This window comes from Propithecus coquereli, unplaced genomic scaffold, assembly GCF_000956105.1.
Source record: "Propithecus coquereli isolate 6110/MARCELLA unplaced genomic scaffold, Pcoq_1.0 Scaffold14, whole genome shotgun sequence".
Classification (NCBI taxonomy): Eukaryota; Metazoa; Chordata; class Mammalia; order Primates; family Indriidae; genus Propithecus; species Propithecus coquereli.
In genome coordinates, this window is record NW_012138302.1 from 11,272,833 (window position 1) to 11,295,227 (window position 22,395).

General features: G+C 40.4%; 1 protein-coding gene across 4 annotated transcripts in view; it reads left to right on the forward strand.

The window, feature by feature from the left end:
• DAB1 (Dab, reelin signal transducer, homolog 1 (Drosophila)) overlaps window positions 1-22,395 on the forward strand; it is a 393,749-nt gene that overhangs the window by 260,226 nt on the left and 111,128 nt on the right. For all 4 annotated transcript variants that reach the window (XM_012639388.1, XM_012639390.1, XM_012639389.1 and 1 more), the window contains one exon: window positions 7,078-7,176. In XM_012639388.1, coding sequence (XP_012494842.1) covers window positions 7,078-7,176 — 99 coding nt within the window. The remainder of the gene's footprint in view (window positions 1-7,077; window positions 7,177-22,395) is intronic.

Sequence of the window (22,395 nt, forward strand, 5' to 3'; positions counted from 1 at the left end):
CCTTTTCTTTCACAGATGCTTAATAAATCACAGCTACTAATATTACTTTTGTGTATGCTATACAAGTTTTCTTAGCAGTTTAATGTTTATCTTATGCTAAGTTTCCCTGTATGGCTCCTAGATACCATGATTTTAAAAACTCTTAATTTTCTACACTGTATATTCATTCCTACAGCTTCTTTTTATTTTTTAAGGTTTTATACAAACAAACTTTAACACTTATGTATTTAGTATAAGGTCACTAGAAAAAGGCATAAAAGACATCAAAATCGTGATTTCACAGATAATCCCCTTGGATGAAATTAATGCATCTTTTTTTTTTATATATAATTAAGCAATGCTGTGATATTTTAGGACCATCCAATAATGAGCTCTCTTCATCTCCTAAGTTCAAATTTGAATGCCCAAAATAGATGAAGGAGTCGGGCAGGGAGAATTCCAAATTCCAGTTTTGTGACTGATAAAGGCTGGGTTGGAGGGTGTGACCTAGATACACAGCCACGGCAGCATCCTCGAGTGAGACCGGCTATTCCACTTGGTTTGTGGGGTCTTGGATAACTGCAGCCCTCCCTGTTCCCCTGCTCCCTGCCCTGCCCTGCCCCGCCCCAGAGAAGGACCCGTGATTCGTACGTGAGATCAGACCAGAGCACAACCTATCCATCGGCAGGCAGGTTCACAGAGAGCCCCAGAAGAGATTGAGCCTTGTGTGTTCAGCTTTAAACTCTCCAATCAGATAGAGCCACACCTGTCATCCCAAGGGGGCCTCACCAAGCATGGGGATAAAGTCCAGGATCTTGATCTTGCTGAAGCCCCTTCTTACTGAATATGAAGTCAGACAAATAGAGATTTGCTCCAGACAAATCTTAATTAAAATACATCAAGAAAATGTCATTACTTAACCTTTCATCAGCAAAGACCTGGTTCTTACCCAGAGCCACAAGTCTGCTGAAGAGGAGAAAGGAGCTCGTGCATCTTCCTTTACCAGGTATCTGTCACGGAGCACCTCATCAGCCAGCTGCTTTCGTGGAAGTGCTGAGGCCTAAGTGGTTATGAGTCGGGAGTTGGCCTTTGATCCCGGAATGTTCTCACTCAGAATTAGCATTGGTCCAAGCCAGTGGACCAGGGCTGGTAATCGCTACCAACCTCGTGTGCACGTGTGGTACCTGCTTTGAAGTGCTCCGTCTGTCACCTCTTATAACCATGAGGTCCCCGAAGCCCTGAGAGCTTGTCTGACCATAGCACACTCTTGTCAAATGCACCGAACTTGTTGAGGGTTTCTTGGTTCCCAGACAATTGTGTTTCATTATTTGTAAGTTGCTGAGAAGAATGTTGACATTTCAGCTCCTAGTAGTTTTTCTTTAGGAAACATAGAAACATAAATGATCGATTCTCCATTTGGCCACCTGCCCAGGAAAGTAAGAGACAGAAAAGTACAAAATACCCCTTAGCTTTGCAGAAAGGCCCATTTGCTCATGTTAGGCTATATGAGAAAAAAAAATTTTTTTTTTTTTTTTTTTTGCTAGACTCTCTGAAGCTGGTGAATTTCTTGCTTTAGGGAGTTTTCTCTCGGATTATAGAGGTTTGAGAGGGATTTATATTGTGAGTATGAGTGGCCCTTTGCCTACCAGCAAAGTATCATCATCATCATTGTTGACATCTTCCTGTTTTAATTTATAGTCAACAAAGTGCTTTCACATATATTACCTCCTCTGATCTTATAGATATTAACCTCCCTGTTTTGTAAATAAGAAATCTGAAGTTCAGAAAAGTTAAAATAGTTGTCCTGCAACCTTCATTTAATCTAATAAGCCCAGAAGTTAGACCCAGATCTCCAGAGGCTCAGTGTTTGACAAGAAATAGTTTAGCACTTAATTGTATTCTTTTTTGTATTTGCATTTAATTTATTTGGGCTCCCAAACCGGATTTTAAGTTCCTGCCAGTAAGCTACTACCCAACAGCCACACATCCATTTTACTTCTAGAGTATTCAGCTTTCAGAGACATTAGGCAAGATGGTTGTGGTTGAAGCTATTGGAAAAGGATGGAGTCTCCCAAAGACAGTGCCTGGAGAGATAAGTACAGAACCCTGACTATGGCCGGCAGGGCCCTGAAAGAAACAAAATCTACCCTGGACAGATAAGATGAAGACACTTATGAAGAAGCTACTTGCAAAGGGTAGGCCATGTTGGGGTACCAAAGAAGAGGGGTGAGGCACCCAAAGTATAGCAACAATGGGGAGCTCTTACCACCCTAGGAGGACATGTATTTGTTGGGACACATGGAAAGCAGGATTGATAAGAAAATCTTCCTCCCTCACCGAGGGAAAGCATGGCTACTACCAGAGGTGCAGATCAAGACTGAGAAGGGAGTGGGGAGAAATGCCCTCACCTCTCTCTCCTTCCACCTCTCATCTCCTGTCTGTCTCTCGCATTGAGTGGAACCCAGCTGGAAGCCCTAGGGAAAGAAGCTCAGGAGATCCGAGGGGTCAGTCACTGGGCACAAAGCAGGACAGAGAAAGATATTTGAATTCCCTTTTTTAACTGGGAAAAATGAAACTTGTGATACATTTTTTTCCCCTAAGATCTACAGATGGTGAATAGCAGGACTGAGCACAGAGACCAGGTTATTACCTGGGGCTTTCTGGAATAGCATTCTAAAGTTTTCAGCATTTGTGCCTGAAACCTCTTGTGTTTACACATGTGCTTTGCATGTTCCATGGAGAGCACAGTCCTATATTGTGTGTATGTGCCATGTTGTACGTGTATTCTCAAAGCCCTTTCATGTACATCATCCATCTGATTCTCACAGCAACCCCTGAGTGGGACAGGGCAGCCTGTTAATCTAGCCTGGCACGCCTTACCTCTTCTCTATGTGCAAGTTTCTCCCTCAAGGTACTGCCTACCTGTGACTCCCTTAGGGATGCCTGTGTCAGCCCTTCCCCTCAGTGCCTAGCACATGGTGTTGCTTAAAAGTACCAATATTAGTATCAGTAAGAATGATAACCATTACTTAGAGCTCCCCGAACACTGCGCCAAGTGTGGTGTGTGCATAGTTCATTTGTGTCCCAGCATTCTCATGAAGTAAGAAATGTGACTGTTCTCATTTTAGAGTTCCTCTTCACCACTAAGTGTGGAAGCTGGTGGTTCCGCTTAGCTAGTCTCAGGAACTTTTGGACATGTTTGTAGTACAGCATGCATGATTGCATGGTCATTTTTTTTTTTATCTGTTTCCCAAAAAGGGTCTTAGAGAAGAGAGGGTTACAGTAGAAAGAACCCTACTTTAGAATAAGAAAGATCACTATTTGAATGCCATTTCTATGACTTACTAGCTTCTTTATGTTCTGAAGGTTTACTTGACCCCCTGGCCTTATGTTCCCTTATCTGTAAAATGAGGGAGATAATTCTTACTTCCCAGGATTGTGGTGTGGAATAAATTATATGGCATGTACCAGAATGTTTAGAATATAGTAGGCACCCAAGAAAATGTTTGACTCCTGGTTTCCAGGTTTCCAGTGGTGACTTACTAGGTCAGGTGGCTAATATTAGGCACAGAGCCCAGAACAAAACCTAAATCTACGTCTTCTGACTCTCTGACTAGAGCTGTCTCCTGGACCTCAGTTAGTTCTACGTGGTGGCAAGGAGTACTGCTGTGGGAGATGAGCCCCTGTGGGTACTGTCTGGAGACAGGCTCGCCTGGACATAGTGCAATTTTTCAGAGCTTGACTCAGAGTCCTGTCTCACAAGAGAAATGTGCTTGAAAAAATTGGACTTTTATTTCTTCAAAGATAGTACCTTGTGAGTAGTCCTCTCTTTCATTTGTCATATGAAGCAGCAGCTCCAAGCAGAAATGCTCCTGGAACATGCATGTTGGCTCTTTCCATCTGTTTCACATAAAGCCATAGTCCACCGCAGAGTTCTTGGATAGCCGCTTGGAACCAGTAAGCAAAACGGACCTTAGTATCTAATCAGCACGACTTTGTGCCAGGAATTATCGCTGTGTGGTGTTCTAGGAGTGCTGTGAGCTGGGGACTGTGAGGACTGTCTTGGAGATGGAGGCAGTGAAGCTGCTCTTCTGACCAAAGGTGCAGCCCTCTCCCCACCTGTGCTGTGATGTTCTCACCTAGGAAGGAATACAGCCGGAGGAGGGCCTCGCCTCCCTCTCACAGTCCTTCCAATCCTTTCCTTTATGAGGGGTGGTTTAGTCCGTTTGTGCTGCTGCACCAAAGTCCCCGAGACTGGGTAATTTATAAAGAACAAAAGTTTATTTTCTCGTAGTCTGGATGCTGGGAAGTCCAAGATCAAGGTGCTGGCAGATTCAGTGTCTGGTGAGGGCCTGGTCAGCTTCCAAAATGGTGCCTCGACACTGTATCCTGCTGAGGAGAGGAATGCTGCATCCTCACAATGGAATGGAAAAAAGGGAAACAAACCCACTCCCTCAAGCCTTTTGTAAGGGCCCCAATCACCTCTAAGAAGGGTCTGCTCTTATGACTTAATCACCTCCTAAAAGCCCCACCACTTAATACTATCACACTGGCAAATTTCAATTTGGAATTTGGGGCGACACATTCAGGGGGATAGTAGGGGGCTAATTATTATTCTATCTTTTGCGTATCCTGGATATCTGAGATTGAAGATTGGGGTGAGGAAGGGTAGTAATAACATATTATTTTACTCCAAATCCAGCCAAGGACACAGATGTCAAAGTTTTCCTAGGTGCAGTATCTGGCTTGTCCACTCAGTTACTACCCAAAGGAAGGAAAGTCACTTCACTTCCCCATGAGTGCCTGCTTTATGCAGGGCTCCATTCTCTCCACCGAGCACATAGAACAAATAAAAAAAAAGTTGGATGTACAATTGAGCCTCCATTCTGTTGAGCAAAGGAAGACAATCAACAAAGGAATATATGATATGTCAGATGGTGGTGACTGTCGTGAGGAAAGTGAAGGAGGGAAAATGAATCAGATGTAATTTGACATGATGCATTTGCTCTGTGGCTAAGGGGATCAAAGAGGGTGGCATTGAACAGAAATAAGAATTACCCCTTTGGGATTCCACAGACATGCTTTCACCATTCCCCGTGTTCTTTAAAACTACCCTGCAGTGAATTCATGGGAAAGCAAGCAGCACATTGAGGAATCTAGAAATCATTGAATGGTGGGGGAGGGGAGGCGTTGTTGAAGAGACAAAGGACTTTGCTTTGGATGCGAGTCACTCTCTAACCATTTATAGGGCAGTCATCGGAGGAGGGACCTTATATGTAGCATTCCTGAGGGCCTAAAAGAGAGACACTGGGGAGGGGCTGTGAGGAGAGAGATTCTGCTCCCTAGAAAGAAGACACCATGTGAAGAATAATAATCGGCCCCAGCAACAAGAGCTCAGAGAGCTGAGCTGTGCTCTCACATTTTTTACCAATTCTCTGTGCCATCTCAGGACTGTCCATCACCTTTCAGAACATTATTTTTCTCATCTGTCAGTTGGGAAACGTGGACAGATTAGTTTTTAAGATTCTCTTTGGTTCTAACATTCTGTTTATCTGTAATATGTGCTGGGAAATGAATGGTATCGAAACAGGAACTGGACCACAAACTTTAATGGACATTCATTTATTACTAGAAGAAATTAATTTTTGTTACATCTCTACAGTGTACCAGGCATGGTGCTAGGGACTTTATATAAATGTTCATTTAATTCACTCAACCGTGCAAAAAAAAGTATTTACAATTGAGGAAGTGGAGTTAAGAGGTTAAATAATTTGTCCGAGCTCACACAGAACCATGAGTATAATTCAGATATTCTGATGCCGCAGCACCCAAAGTGAGGATAATCCAGCAGCCTCAGGAGAACCTGCCTTCCTCATAGCTGCTGCTCCCTAACACCAGTCAATCTCCAAAACTGATGCTGAGAACGTATTGTTCTGAGAACAGCACAAACCACTTTCATTTCCTGGAAATAGGAAGTCAATATTATTTTAGACTCTTCTACTCCTAAAAGCCTAGAATCATAACTGCTCAGAATTGGGCTTAATCTTGCCATCAGTTGGGGCTACCAGTGACGAGGGGGTGGAAGACTCAAGGCACCTAATGCAAAGTCAGCAGCAGCCCTTGGGTATAGATCCCTAGGAATGTCTTCATCCTCGGAGTTGTGCCCTAGATGAAGCCGGTGCTTACCTGTAATTGGCCACCACAGAATCTAATTTAAAAAGCAAGAGTCTTTCTTCTTAACTTGAATCATATCCACTTTGAGGGGACTCTAGGTACAACACATTCATTTAACAGTTATTTGCTGGGCACCTCCTCCCTCCAGGGATGTCCAAAGCACCAGGGATAGTAAGTAATGTCACATCTTGTGGAGTTTCCCTTCTCTTTGACTCATACATATATTTGGCTTATAAAAGTTCAAGAGAGTGGAGAACAGATGTCTTGATAAATGGAATGCATTTGGTAGATCTTTACCTTAAAGCATAGCAATGAGGAGAAAAAGGGGAGTGGAAAATGCAAATTTTTTTGAATAAAAATTGCAAATAATAAGCATCTAACTAGGATGATCACGTTTTTCCAAACAAAATTGAGACATATGATCTAGCGCTAGTTTTTCTTTTATTTCCGTTCAAATTTCTAACACTGATTCATATCAACCTGAAAACCCTTTCCAGAAATATAAAAGCAAAATCACATTTAGGGGAATATATTTTGTGACTCATCTTTATTTAAAAGATTAAAACCATATCCAGTGCAAAACCCAGGAAAGATATTAATATGAGGACCATATCGTGTCTACCTTGGTTCCCTTGATTCTGAGCCGGGTATCTAGGCACCAAGTGGGCATCTGATAAATCTTGACTAGTTAAAAGAGTGCATGTTCAAATATCTATTTATACAGTGTTAGAACAGCTAGGACAAGCATCATGCTAAAACAACAAGAAGATATGAGCACACTGTGTAGAGAAGCATGGGAGGGCGAAGTAAAAAGAGTGTGCATGATTGGTGGCATCGGTTGATGGCATCTGACGTGCCTTTGGGACCAGAGGGAATTTTTAAATGAAAACACTAAAGTAAAAACCATGTCCTTCCTTTCAACAGGGCGTTGTTGCTGGCGCTCGTTCCAAAGGAGAACACAAACAGAAAATCTTTTTAACCATCTCCTTTGGAGGAATCAAAATCTTTGATGAGAAGACAGGGGTAAGTAAAAGAATCACATGGCATCGTGAAATTGAACCCACTGACAGATGTGCCCTTAAAAGCCTCCACTCTCTGGGCAGGAATATAAAACAAGCATAAAAACACATAAAGCAACTGACAAAGTTGATCAACTGTGATCGTCCATCAAAGCAAGTCTCTTTGTTGACTTGGCCACAGTGTGACTGCACCGGGTTTCTTATAGTGTAATTGTGATAAAAACGTCACACCATCCTGTACTCTAATGGGAGACTGATGAGCTTCGAAGATCAATGGGTAATGTGACAGTTTAAGTTAAATTTCTTTGTGTGTTGGCGACTTTAATGACATGCGTCCTAGAGGGAGACACAGGTAGGTGTTTTGACTCGGTCAAAGCATCTAGACTCTCTTGAGTTTAACCTGTAGCACCTTGCAATTGCTGTAATCAAAAAGAATAAATAGAGTTCTCAATCTTAGAAAAAATCTATCACTGCACGACCAGGAAATATAAGGGCTGATATGTTTGTTGAACCCACCAAAGAAGGGGATTGTGTTTTTATCAACCTCATAGCTGCAATTAACTCCCAGCCTCATCCCCAGAGCTCACCTGCCACTGTCGGTCCTGTTCATTGATGGTAAGGAAAAATCAGAAAAACGTTCAATGATCCATTTTCTGAGAGCAAGAATCAAGCAGATGTGTTTTTCCTTTATTCATTCAGTATTTGCAGCTTGTAAAATGCCTCCATATATATCACCTGCTTTGAACTTTACAAAGGTAATTTATCAAGCACTTTGTAAATAATATTCAACCATCAAGTTACTTGATCTTGGTCATTTTGCATTATTATTTTCTTTTTATTGTTCTCACTGCTATGAGGATAACATAAGGGTAGCAGGATGATAATTTCAAAGTAAAAAATGGGTTTTCTTGAAGAATGAAAAGTTTTAGAAAAATTATTCCTAAATAGCTAGTAATATAACAGGTATTTATACACCCGTTATCATAACACCATTGTTCTCAATAGCCAAAAGGTGGAAGCAACCCAAGTGTACATTGATGGATGAAGAGATAAATAAAATGTAACATATACCTACAATGGGATACTGTGGAGCCTTAAAATGCAAGAAAATTCTGACATGTGCTATAACATAGATGAACTTCAAAGACGTTATGCTGAGTGACACAAGCCAGACACAAAAAGACAAATATTAATGATTCCATTTACGTGAGGTCCTTAGAGTAGTCAAAATCATAGTCACAGAAAGTATTAACAGAATGGTGATTTCCAGGGTCTGGGAGTTGTTATTAATGGGTATGGAGTTTCAGTTTGGGAAGATGAAAATGTTCTGGAGATGGATGGTGGTAATGATTACACAAAAATATGAATACCCTTAATGCCACTAAATTATACACTTAAAAATAGTTCAAATGGTAAATCTTATATACATTTACCATAATAAAAAAATAGCTAATAATAATAACTCCCATTTGTTGAGTACCTCCTATAAACTAGGTGCATGTTGGTCATTTTACATACATTATTTAGTTTGATGCTCATGACATTACTATGTGATGATAGCAATAACAGCTACTTTATCAGGTACATACTATGTGCCAGGCATTGTCATAAGTCCTTTTAAGTATCAGGTCATTTAATCATCACAACAACCCTATGAAGTAGATGGCATTATTATCCCCATTTTACAGTTGAAAACATCAAGGACAGAAAAGTTTACATGACTTGCTGAAGTACATGGTAGCAGAGGCAGGATTAGAACCCAGGCAGTCTGGCTTCTGAGTCCTTTTGCTTAACCATGAGGCCTGTTAGCTCTGAGCATAAGTTGACTTTCCTACATTCACTCATGTTTTGTGTTCTTTGATGAGATAGTCAGATATAATTTTATTATACTCACAAGTCCTGGAGACAGGAGCACAGCCCACAACAAAGTCACAGGGGAAGGACACCAGGGTGGTCAGGAGACAAAAGAAAGGGCGCCTTAAGGCCACAGCCTTTATTGGGGTTTCCTCTGGAAAGGCAAGGCAGGGCAGGGTGAATGATTGGCTAGTGTGAATCATTTTGTCTGGCCCTAAGCTACAGGGGTGGTCCCCAGTTGCCTGACACCTGTCCTGGGATAGTGAAGACAGAGGCATATCGCCTCCTGGAGTACATGTGCTAGAGAGAGGAGGTATGCTAGGTTGGTTAGTTTGCATCAAAGACCTGCTCCTGGCTGGGCACTTTGCTGTATCTAAGGATTGGCCAGCCCTGGAAGAAACCATCTCTCCACTGCCAGAAAGGTTTTTCAAGATGTCAAAACATCATAATATATAGAAAATTTAAAAATATTTACAATACAACCCAGCATAGGAAGCAGAACTGGGATTTAACCTTGAGTTAACCTGAATCAAAAAATCAATGCAGTTTACCTCTATATTATAGAGAAAGGTGGGCCTACCTGGGGCTGCCTGGGTAGAAGGGGGTTTGGAATGAGGGCACAAGCATTGGGAGTCAAAGCGCTTGAGTTCAGCAGGATTAGGAGCCACATGTAAGCCTCTCTTGCCTTCATAAAAATGTGTATGGTTTCAGAAACCAGGGAGGTTTTTCTCTTTCCTGGAAAGACTGTAGTTGGGAGCCCTGTGCTCAATTTTGAACCACACAATTTAGAATGGATCTAGGCAAATCAAAGTCTATTCTGACGAGGAGGAGCAGGGCAGTTGGGGGACTAGAAACTGTGCTGAGCCAGCAGCTCTCGACACAAATAAGGATCAAGGGATCTTAGGTAACACGCGGGAGGTAGAGAACTTGGGGCTTATATCATACCAACTTGGAGAAAATCATTGGTTCTTTCTCATCCCTTATGGTAGCTAACAATGTAGATCAAGCCTGATTGAGAGAGACTTTCACAGTGATTTATATGCCCTAATGTCATGATGTCCTCTCTAGTCTCTTCCCAATTCCACCCCTGTCCACTGCCGTGACAACTGGCATAACCAAAGCACAGGGAAGGGGAAAAAGGTATCTTACCTAGGGGCCAAGTTTCTGGCTTTGCAATTTTATCATGTACTGCCCCCTCCAATCAAATAGACTGTGTCCAGATAATTAAAGTCCAGTTACCTTGATTTTCACTAATGAAGAGAGGTAGTTTCCATTCTTTTTACCTTATAGCTGCATCTTACTCAAAGGTGGCTAAAATGGCCCCCAAGAAAGCTACCACCAAATTTTGTAACAGTATTTTTGATTCTTAAGCTAGACACAAAGAGAACAACAGTAAAATCATTATTTCAGCCCAAAGCCGCTTGGCTTTATGGGGAAAATGTCAGATCCCTAGTGGAGAATCAGGAAGGAGGCGGAGTTCATTGTTTTCTCTCTGGCTTAGTCTACTCCAGTTGTGTTTGATTAACATTAGACCTTTGTAGCCTCAGCTTCTGCAACCTTAGCTTGTTAATGTGCCCCAACACAAGTCCTGGAAAAATGGCTAAAAGGATCGGATATGTTTAAATCTGAAGTAGAGATGACAGGGCACAGGGTGCCCTGTGTTCATAGTCTTCATATCTCTAAAGAATTGTCTAGTAGAAGAAGGAACTGACTTGTTCTGGTGACCTCAAGGAATGGAACCAGGACTAATAGATAGAAGTTTCTAGGATACATTTTCAGTTTATTAGTAAGAAAACTTTTCTATCAGTCAGCAACTAAATCGGCTGCCTTTTGTGCAAGTGAGTTCATCCTTGCTGGGGGTATTGAAGCAACAACCACAGGAAGAGATATTGTCGAAGGAAGTCAGGTAGAGGACGAGATGTTGACAAAATCGCATCTAAGTAGATTTCTGAGACTAATTTTAAGATGCTGTTTGCCCTTAAAGTCATGTCTGTTGATGCTTTTTATTTGAAAAGCTCCCACCGGAGATTATGAGCAGGAATAGTTTACTAAACCTTTGTCGTGGCCCAGCAGGGGACTGACTGAATTGTGTAGGATGGGATTCTAAGTGAAGTATTTTGCCCTACATTTCAAAGAAATAGAAAACTGGTCTTTATTATTTAGAATGATAAATCTTAGTTGTTTATCTCGTCTAAGGTATTTTTGCTCAAGCTTGACTGCACTTTTTTTTAAACCAAGAAAAGAAACATTTGCAGAATGTGACAATAGCTGAAATCCAAAAGCTGTCAAAAATGTTTTGCTCCCAATTAAAGAGACCCTTTGCAGCAATTTACACCTTATCTTGAATTTCAAAGAACTCCTGATCTCAATCTGTATATGAGTAAATTTTTTAATAAATTAACATGTTGCAGAGAATAAATCAATATTGAAAGCTGTTCATGTTTTCAGATATCTAGATACTGCTAATTTAGCAAAGAGATTAGTAAGAATGCAGAAAATGTCATACATAAACTTACTGTTACTAGTAATAACAGGAGCAGTAGCAAATCAGAAGCGGAAATGGTTTTCACATCAATATCTTACTAGGTCCTCAGACCAGACCAGTAGACACCAAGACGAGAGTGATGTCATCTTTATTTCACGGATAAGGAAACCGAGGTTCTGGGAGTGTCCCTAACCTGGCTACCCTGGCTGTAGGCTCAGAACAGACCTTCCAGCTCCAAGAAGTGTATCTTTCACATGAACCACACTGACTCTTATCTCTCCATTTACAATTTTATCCCATAGAATTATTACAATATTATGCCATAAAAATAATAAATATTTCAGCACCTTAAAGATAAGTCTGATCTTTAGGTGAGAGAGCAGTGGTCTATAACAACTTCACACAATGTTGCAACATCCTTGTTGCCACAATCACATGGGAATTTAGCTTATTCATTTGAATGAGCAACACATATTTAGCATGACTATGTGCACCATTCTGAGTACACTACCACAAATCCTATGAAGTAGATGCTATTATTATCACCATTCTACAGGTGGAAAAACTGAGGTTTAAATAATTTAAGTCACACAGCTAATCAGTGGTAGAGCTGGGATTCAAACCCAGGCAGCCTGGTCCAGAATCCTTGATACTAGTAAGGTGTCACTAATGATAACATAGCATATTTTATAAATGATTTTCCTTTATCTATATGAAAGCAGGTTCAATATTATCTCTGTCTTATTGTCACCATTTTTCACTGTCATTCTGATGAGCTTTCCTGAGTGAAGATAAAAGGGGTGGAGTTACCATGGGGATTGCTTCATCCATAGCTTGTCTTGGGCAGACAGAATGTTGACAGTATAACCCATATATGGTCAGGTGATACAGGTCAAGTGTCCTTTATCCAAAATGCTTGGGACCAGAAGCATTTCGAATTTCAGAGTGCTTGATTTGGAAATATTTGCATTATGTATATTTACCCACTGAACATCCCATACCAAAAAATCCAAAATCTGAAATGCTCCAATAAGCATTTTCTTTGCACATCATGTCAGGGCTGAAAGAGTTTTGGATTTGAGAGCATTTGAGATTTCAGAACATGTTGTAACTGTAACATATTGGATGCCTGTTCTCTGCCATGTGCAGCTCTGTGTTCTCCTCAGGAAGGGCGCAGTGGTTCTTGCCCCTGAGATATTCATAGTCCAGTGGCAAAACCAGACTCACAAAGTGGACTGACACCTGCCAAGACACAGGTGTGACCTCAGTTGTCCGTGCTCAGGGATTGAGGCCTCACTTTGCCTAGCATATTCCTGAAAATGTCCACAGAGAAGGGAGCGCTGACTTGGCAATGGAGGAGTGAGTTAGAGGGGATCAGGCGATTAAGTCAGGGAAGAGAAAACAGTATTTCTAGATGCACTCATGTCTGAAAGAGAAAGATGTATGTGTTCATTCATTCTTTTGGGACTATTTATTGGGTGTCTCTATACACACATAGATGAATAAGGCCCTATCTTTTTGTTCATCACCGTTGTCTGTGTAGTTAGCACAGTGACTCACAGACAGTAGGTGCCCAGTCATGCTTACTGCATAGAAAATAAAATGACTTGGTGAGAAGAACCAGCAAATGTTACACAAAATATCTAGCACATGCCAGTTGAGAGGAGGAGAGTGGCCAAGGATCCAGTATTATCCTTCATGATAGGCAGGTAATTGTGTTCTAAATACAGCGGGTGCACTTAAATTTCAGGGTTACTTAATAATTTACTCCTCAGTGAAAACTAGATGTCACCCTATTTGCGTCTCATCCAAAACAGGTCTGTTCTCCCTTCAATTCAAACTAGATGTTTTCGAGCAAGGTTTGGGGAGAGCAGCTGAAATCGGAAGAGAAGCATCTCCGGGAAGGAGACAAGAAGGAAGTAGAGGAGGCTGTGGACCAGCACACTGAGACCTGGTGGTCTCTGGCACCCATGAGTCTCTGGGATGTTCCTGTTATCTTGGCCAGTGAGCCAGTGCACACGACTCTCACAGACTGGTGACAATGACTAGCCTATAAACACAATCATGTGATTTATAGCAGGCTTTTATGGCTCCTATCTCATTTGACATCCAACCATTCTTGGAGGTTTTTATTATCCCCCTTTTACAAATGAATTAACTAAGGTATAGGCAGGTGAAGTGACTTGCCCAAGGTTACTATATATAGCAGAAATTGAATTCAAATTCAAATTTTCAACACCTAAGCTAATTTTCTGTCTTCTGCTTCAGAGATTCTCCACTGGCCTGGTTCTGTCTCTCTAATGGGTGTTTAGGAAACTCATGTAGGCATTTTTGTGGTTACGACTTTGGGGAGAGAGCAATAATGCAGAAATTTAATTGTTAAGAGCCAAGGATATTAAACAACCTGCAAAGTACAGGGCAGACGCATACAGCAAAAGCTATTTTCCTGTGGTGTATGACTTTCAAATGTTTCTCCAGACATTCATGTAGATGGAAAACCTGTCTGTCATGATCTGAATTTGAAACCTCATTCACTTTACATATAAACAATGTATTTTTACCCATATACATATTATTATACTGAATTATCCAGAACAGCAACTAAACTAAGAGAAATATGAACTTATTCCTCTTATTTAACTGAAATATTGTATCTTTTGACTGACATCTCCCCAATCCCCCCACACCCCACCCTGTCCCTGGTAACCATCATTCTATGCTCTGTTTCTATGAGTTCCACTTTTTTTAGATTCCATATATCTGTCTTTTCCTGATATATTTCACTTAACATAATGTTCTCCAGGATCATCCATATTCTCACAAATAATAGGATTTTCTTTTTTAAGGCTGAATAGTATTTCATTGTGTACATATACTACTTTCTTTATCTGTTCATCTACTGACGAACACTTAGGTTGATTCTGTTTCTTGGCTATTCTGAATAATATTACAGCAAACATGGGAGTACAGATATCTCTTTGACAAATTGAGTTTATTTCCTTTGGTTATATACCTTGTAGTGGGATTGCTGAGTCAAATGGTAGTTTAAGGCAATTTTCATAATGTCTTTGTGCCTCTGTTTACTCATCTGTAAGAGGGGGATAATAAAAATACTTATGTCTTGGGGTTGGTGCAAAATTAATTTAATCCTCTAGACTTAGAATAATGCCTAATATAATAAGAAAGCCCTAGGGGTTACATAATATTACATTATTGGCTATATTGTCCCATCTCCTATATAGTCTTTCTATGTCCTCTAAGCAGAATTAAGAAATCCCTTCATAAGGCTCCTACAGTATCCTCTGCCTACCTTTATCCTAGCACATGACCATCTGCATCATAGTGAGTTTACTCTAGCCCCCATCAGACTACAAGCTCTCATTCTTTGTCGTATCTGCAGACCTCAGCATTGGAGGTGCTGGCATTTGACAGAGATGCCAGCTGGTTGTTAAAGGAAGAAGGGAAGGCACTCAGGGAGGGATAGAATGACAGAGAAAGAAGAAGGGAACAAAGAAAGGAAATAATGACTAAGTCAACTTAAAATGAAATGCTAATTGTCTGGGCTAGATATTAGAGCCCAAGATGCTATATGCCAAAGATGCTAGGTTTGCCATATAGGCAGTAAGTGCAGAAAGAATAATGTACATGATTCAGAATCATCCAGTCATAGGATGCCAGGGATGGAAGGTCCCTTAGGCAGGAACTAACCCACTGTTTACAAAGAAACAGACCTAGAACCCAGAAAGAAGTAGCAACTCCTGAAACCTCCCCGCAAATTATCTGCAGAAACCTAGACTGGAACATCCCTCTATACTGATTGGAGTCACTCTCTGATGCTCACAAAACAGGAAGCAGGAAGTGCCCTTTTCTCTCTCTCCACATTTCTTCATTTTGCCTTTCTTTTCTCTGCGGTGTCTTCTCTCTGGACCACCCCCACACTCTTTGCTTATTCTCTTCAATGTTCAGAGCACCCGCTGGCACTACAGCTGCCCTAGATCTATTTTAATATCAAAGAGACCGAACCTCTACGGGAAAAATGGGGTCTCTGTATGTTTAGCGTCTTGTTGGATGATATTGGATTTTAATTTATCACAATAAAAAAATCAATTCATAGCTCAAAATCAGCATATTTTTAGAAATTGGCATTGTCAGGAAGCTGCCTCCGTGAGATAATTTATAGAACTTAGTCTATAATTCATGACAGGGGAAAAAAGATGTTCATAATACCCTGGAAAGTGAAACCATGAATGTTTCCAAGCAGATCTGGTAAACTCAGAAATGTATTATCTTTCCCTTAATGAATCCTCTTATCAATCTTGATCTTTCAAGAGGTAAGAAGGTAATATTTTCTGTGCTAGCTGCTTTTATGTGCTTGGTCTCGTTTAACTCAAACCTCTAAGAGCTCAACTAAGAAGGTATTATATTATTCCCATTAGACAGATGAGGAAACTGAGACCCGAGAGGTTAAGCAACTTACACGAGAATGAATATCCAGCAAATTGTGGAGCCAGAAACTGCCCCTAGCATGGTATGGTGCTAAGGTCCAGATTTTTCCCAATTCCAGACGGTGGTTTCTCTCCCCTTTCAGGGCACAGGGGCCTCTTGCAAGCAAGTGACCATTCATTTGCTCAACAGGGGAGAAGTCAAACTGCCCTTAGAGTTGTCATCATGCAGACAGGCCCTGTGACTGAAGGTTTATCAGCTACTATTTGGGCCTCCTTTTCTTATCTGAAAACCAAGGGTCATGTGGCAATCTTTCTCTTAAAGGGCCAGATAGTAAATATTTTAGGCTCTGGGGACTCTTATTGTCTCTGTCACAACTACTTAATTTTGCAAGGGCAGGTAGTGTGAAATTTACCACACACAATATCTAAACAAATGACCATGGCTATGTTCCAATAAAACTTTATTTGTAAAAACAGGTGACTGTCCCATGAGCTATCCTCTGCTTATTCTATTTTGGTTGATTATTAAGGATTTTTCTAACTTTCTCATTCTGATCCTGTGATAGGCCAATGAGCCCTTTGAGATAGCAGGATGAGGACCAGATGAAGATCTCTGGTTCTTTATTTCTGGGTCCTTTGTTCACTGCTCTTTTGTGGCTTAGTTTTGGGATAGGTGTAGAAGAGCTTTTTATAAACTTTAAAGATAAGTATTTATCTCTGAGAAATCGTATCATTTATTGCTACCATTGGTTAAGTGCTAATTGCCAGACACAGTGCTAAATACTTTCTATACATTTTTGTCATTGAATTCTTGTAATACATATATTAATTACATATTATCCCCATTTTACAGATGAGGTGACTAAGATGCAGGAAGGTTAGGTCACTTGAATGGGGCAAGTCTTAAATTTTTATCCATTCATTCAAAAACTATTTACTAAGCACCTACTATAGGCCAGGGAGTGTTCTCAGAGATTTAGATACATTAGTGAACAAAACGAAGGTCCCTACCTTGTGGAGTTTACATTCTCATATGGAAAGACAGAAAAGAAACAACAGACATACATAAATAATATACTCTGTTAGGAAATAATCAGTGTTACGGAAAAGGAAAAAGGCAAGGCAAGGTCAGGGCATTTTCCCACTGCACTTTCTTTGTCCTCGCAAAAGGGCCCGTGACATGTGTGCGTTGTAAATCACAGATATTAACGTGCTCTGGGAGCTTACTGTAGCTTTGAAGGTCAACTGAGTAATGGAGAAAGACATTTCTGAAAATTCTCATCCAAATTCCAGAGGCCGTTTCACTTGATAAATCAGAGCTGTCCATTTGGGTGTCTCTGCCTTTATTTAGATGGCTGATTGTTTTCTATGGGATCTACTGTTTATCATTTTTCTATCTCCCCTATTTATTCTAAATTTTAATTTAAAACTCATTTTCCATGTCTGTGTCTTGGTTACTTAATAAGCGCTTCTATTTTTACCAAGACACTCTCACAGGAGCTGTTTGTATCGAGATAGTAATACTATAATTAGGTGAAGTGCTGATATGATTCTTTGTGCTTCTCTCCTGCACTTTGCAGTGAGGACCAGAGGTGGAGAAGCATTAATAGTTTTGGTTATAATAAAGGATCGTGATTTCATAGAAAGCAAGGGACTCGGTCAAGGTGAGAAGGGCCTGGTGAAGTCCATGTCCTGGGAGAGAGTTCTGTCTGAGGAAACATGCAGGCTGGGGTCTGGGACCAGGAGACCAGGGTGGAGCCTGGGGGCTAAGTGACCAGTATTGTGGAAGGGCTGGGTTTGCCCTTAGCAAGTCACTTAATTACAAATATGCAGGTTAAACTGTAATGATAAAAACAATAATAACAGTAATAGTGATAATAATAATTATAACACTTACCGTCTTGCCAGATCTTGTTGCAAGAGCTTTCCATACATGTCATTTCATACTTTCTGAAACACTGAACCTCTTAGTGGCTAGCTGCTCTATTTTGGAATATGAAGGCAGTAATTACCTAGCCAACGATCTTGCAAAATAGAGGCGTTATCCCTTTTTTATAGAATATGACATTGAGGTTCAGAGAGGTGCAATGGATTGCCAAGATGTCTCAGCTAGTAAGGGGTGCCCTGGCTGCCTCATTGTTTCATACTGGCCCAGTGTGCCGCCCAAGACAAGGAAGCTAGAGTGTGAGTGTATCTTACCTTGATGGTTAGATGTTACCTGGAACAGAACAGAAGAGAACACCTCACTGATTTGCTGGCTTCCTTTTTCATGATCTGTTCTTTTGTGCTATAGTTACTGACTATACATAACTTTTTAATTCTAGAATTAACAGTGAGATGAATTTAATTCCCTCACATTTGTTTATCATATACTCAGTCACTACTACTTTCTTGGCCTTTTCACTGCTTTTCTGTAGAACAGGAATAACCATGCTACGCTGATAAAGTATTTGCATGCCCTGCTATTTACAATATGAAAAGTGGGTAGAATTTTAAACAAAGAAAAACCGAAGTGCTAGACTGTGTGTGACTTGAGGGCAGGGTCCATGATTTGGTCATTCTTGTATCTCCCACCTCCTGGCATGTGGTCAGCTCCCAGTTGATATTTGTGGAATTGCACTAAATTCCTCATTGTAGAAGTAAAAAAGCCTCAGATTCACCTCCTTGTCTAGCTACCTCCATAAAGCTTTGATTATTGTATGTGGCATCAGAACTCTGTCAACTGTGATCTCCCTGGGACAGAAAATGGCAGCTCCATCCCTCTTCCTGTGGGCTTCAATGATGCACCTCACTTTGTGCCAGCCATCTCTGTCCTTGCCAGGACTCCTTTAATTTCCAGATGAGTATAAGGTTGTATAAAATGTATTAAAGCTTGCATATAATGGACTAAATCTCAACTTCCGGTGTTATTAATGCCATAAATACACAGGTAACTTGGTCTCCTCTGTTTTTCTTTCTGTTTGCTCATCCACATAACTTGCTTTCATCTTCTTCCCCATTCGTTTTCTCTTCCTTTCATGTGCATGTAGATATACTCACCTTTTTTCTATTGCCATATATATTTTTCCAAAGAAATTATGGAGTACCTGCCATGAATAAGCTGTAAAACATAACCTGCTATAAAAAGTACAATATGCTGGAGGACAGAAACTCTGCCTCATTATCTACGCAGCATGTGAGTCTTGCTGCTTCCACCCACTCTGTGTCCCGCCTGAGCGGGGAGCCCTCCCCAAGGGTGAGAGTCCCTTCAGGGACCTGTGGGGTCTGCACCTCCAGATTTTGATGCCTGTGCACCCTGGGCCCTGGAGCATGTGTAAGCACATTTCAATCCAAGGAATAAGAGGGAGAAGGTTAGCCTAGCAGAGCCAGCGAGGTGGCGAGGGATGGCCCGGGAGCGTAGCTGCTGTGCTGCCAGCGTGTTGAGGAAATGATGCACACTGACTCATTCTGTCCCCACAATCACACGATGAGCTATAGATATTACTCAGCCATTGTACTGCAAGAATCCATGAACGTGAGGGATGGGGAAACAGAGACGCTTTAGGCACTGAGGACAAAAGACAGTGACTGGACAGTTGTAATTCAAGCCTGGAGCCTCACTGTCTGACAGTCCCAAGGTCAGGTGCAGCCATTTCAGCCATAGGCAGCCCCTATATTGTGGCTTCAGCCAAATATTTCTACTGGGATCAGTCCAGGACTCACCCTCACCTCCAGCTGTCTCATTTGCCTAGCTCAGAGATTTACTTGCCGGAATAAATCTGACTTCTTAAATGATTTTAAAAAGTCATTAGATTTTAAATCTGCAAGAAATTATCAGGGAAGTATGGCTTCAACATTTAAATCTAAAAATGCTGGCACCGCCCAAGACTGAGGTCTGCATTTTTCATGATATCTAAGAGATGTGCAGACTATTTTGAAGTTATATATTTAAAAATTTGAAAATAAAGATTTTACTGGCAATTGTCTAAACTCAAGACAGTCATAACTTCACTTTTGAGGAGAAGATAGTTCATCTTCTGTATAAATGGCTCCGACGAGAGTATCTGAGACTCTGAGATACGGAGATGCATCATCTCATGACTCTGACGGTACAGCGTGATATATTCACCCATGTGAATAGACACGCACACTCTTTCATGTTTATTTCTGTGCTGTCAAAGTCTCTGCCTATATTTTTTCTCCCTTATCTGTGTCCTAGAGTACAACCACCCTAGCACTTAACAAAAACTTCTTCATCCGATACAATGATAAAAAGAATCTCTTATGCTTGAGGATCTTTTTGTAGTTTTCAAAACACTTTCACTTTTTTTCTTACAACTGATCTTCACATTAATCTTACAAGGTACACGTTACACATGCAATTTTACTGATGATGGAGTGGTTAATTGCTGGCCCAAAGTCACACAGTGATAATTGATGGAGCCTGATCCTTGTTTATGTCTAATCCCTTTTCTATTTATAAAAGTGGCATATACTTATTGTACAGAATTTATAAAATATAGAAAACCCATAAAGAAGAAAACAAATTATCTGAAATCCCACCCCATTTAGACATAAGCCAATATTTTGGTATATATACCACCAGTCTTCTTTACATGAATATAATTTTTTCTCAAAGTTGAAATTATACATGCTGCTACTTGTAACCTACTTTTTTACTTGTCCACATTTTTCCTTTTATTAAATAGCTTTCTACAACATTATCTGTAAAGCTTTCACTAAAAAAGCATTCTAGCACCTGAGTGTACCACAATTTAATAAACACCATATTATTAGGCATGCAGGTTATATATGTATCTTTGAGCACATCTTTTGTACATATCTGTGATTATTTTCTTCAGTTAAATTCCAGAATTCCTGGGTCATCATGTGTGTATATTTTTAGGGCTTTTGGTCTTCCTTTTTTGGTCAAATTATGTTCTAAAAAGTTGTACTGTCAGATGTACGATACTGTCTGTTTCACTATGTATTTGTCAGCATGGAGTATCACTATTTATTTTTAAAAAATAGATTTTTAAATTTTTTGATATTAAACTTTAGTTTTAATGCCTCTGTCTTAATTTAAGTATCTGCTCATAATGATGGTTATAGAGCAGCAAGGTAATTATAGATTCTTTTATATTGATGAGACTAATGGTTCTTTGGCTTTGCCTACAGATCTGAATGATGCCAAAGGACATTAAGAATTGGCTGAACTTGGATTTCTCCCAGGGCTTGGCTTATCAGTCCCAGGGTGTTAACTGTTGGACTACCTTCTTACCCTTGGTCATACACTTCCTCTGTCCTATGTTTAGGACAATACTGTCGATTCTCCATGTTTGCATAAATGGCATCAAAAGGAGAAAATGACAGTCATCATTACTATGATTTAAGATTTGAGATTTCTGCTCTTTGACTTTTAAGCAGAATAAAATGTATTTATATATTCATTTCATCATTTAAAACTGCATATGATCTTGGGCAAGTAATTTCTCCTCTTTGACCCTAAATTTTCTTCGTTATGGGATGGAGAAGGAGATGACCCAAGCCTTCTTTTGTGCTCTGTTGCAAAACTTCAGGAAGACAGAATGCATGTTACAGTTTTTTGCAAATTATAAAATTCCTCATGGTGGTGTACATTCTTCTGTCATAAGAGAAGAATAACGTTGGCATTTCACAAATATTTATGAATGAATAAACTGTCCCTTTGTTGTTCTTCATTCTAATAACTTAGTATAATTTATAGAGAACAGGTTTATTGAGCAAAGGGAATGCAGCCCAGGTTCTGTCCAAATTCAGAATTAGTGGGACCTGAAATAATGAGATTTTACTGTAGCCTCTTTCAGCATAACTCCAGTATCCCCGTGGTGCTCATCAATTTGGTTTCCCACCCACAATGCCTCTATTCCTGCCATGCGGATGAGGTCTTCCAGAGAACTCAACGCACCTTAAAACTCTTGAGGCCATTTCTCCTGCCTCAGAGTATTTTCTGCACAAATCTGCCTTTGCCTGTATTTCTTTTTATGAAACTATATGAACATCATTGGGAGAGGTAAGGTTTAAATATTCCACAGGGTGTAAAATTCCGTCCTTAAAAACCAGAGCTCCCATCAGCACCGCGGAGAAGTCATTTGATACTCCTTTGCGGATACATTCATCAGGAAAAATAAACTTCTAGCAAACATTTACTGAGCACCCACTGTGTACCAGGCACTGCAATACAAAGATGAATCAGAGAAACCCCTTCCTCTAGAAAACTCATAATCTAGCAGCTTAGTAAACAGCCCCCAATTACACGACTGTGATAAGCAACGTGGTGGTGCTATGCCTAACTTCAAGTTTGTACACTTGTGCTTCTCTGCTAACGACCTGACAAGCAAAGCAGAGGGAATCGGTCTCATTAAACAAGCAGATGATATTTAATTGATCTGCACAGGCAATGTTAGTGAAGTAGAGATAT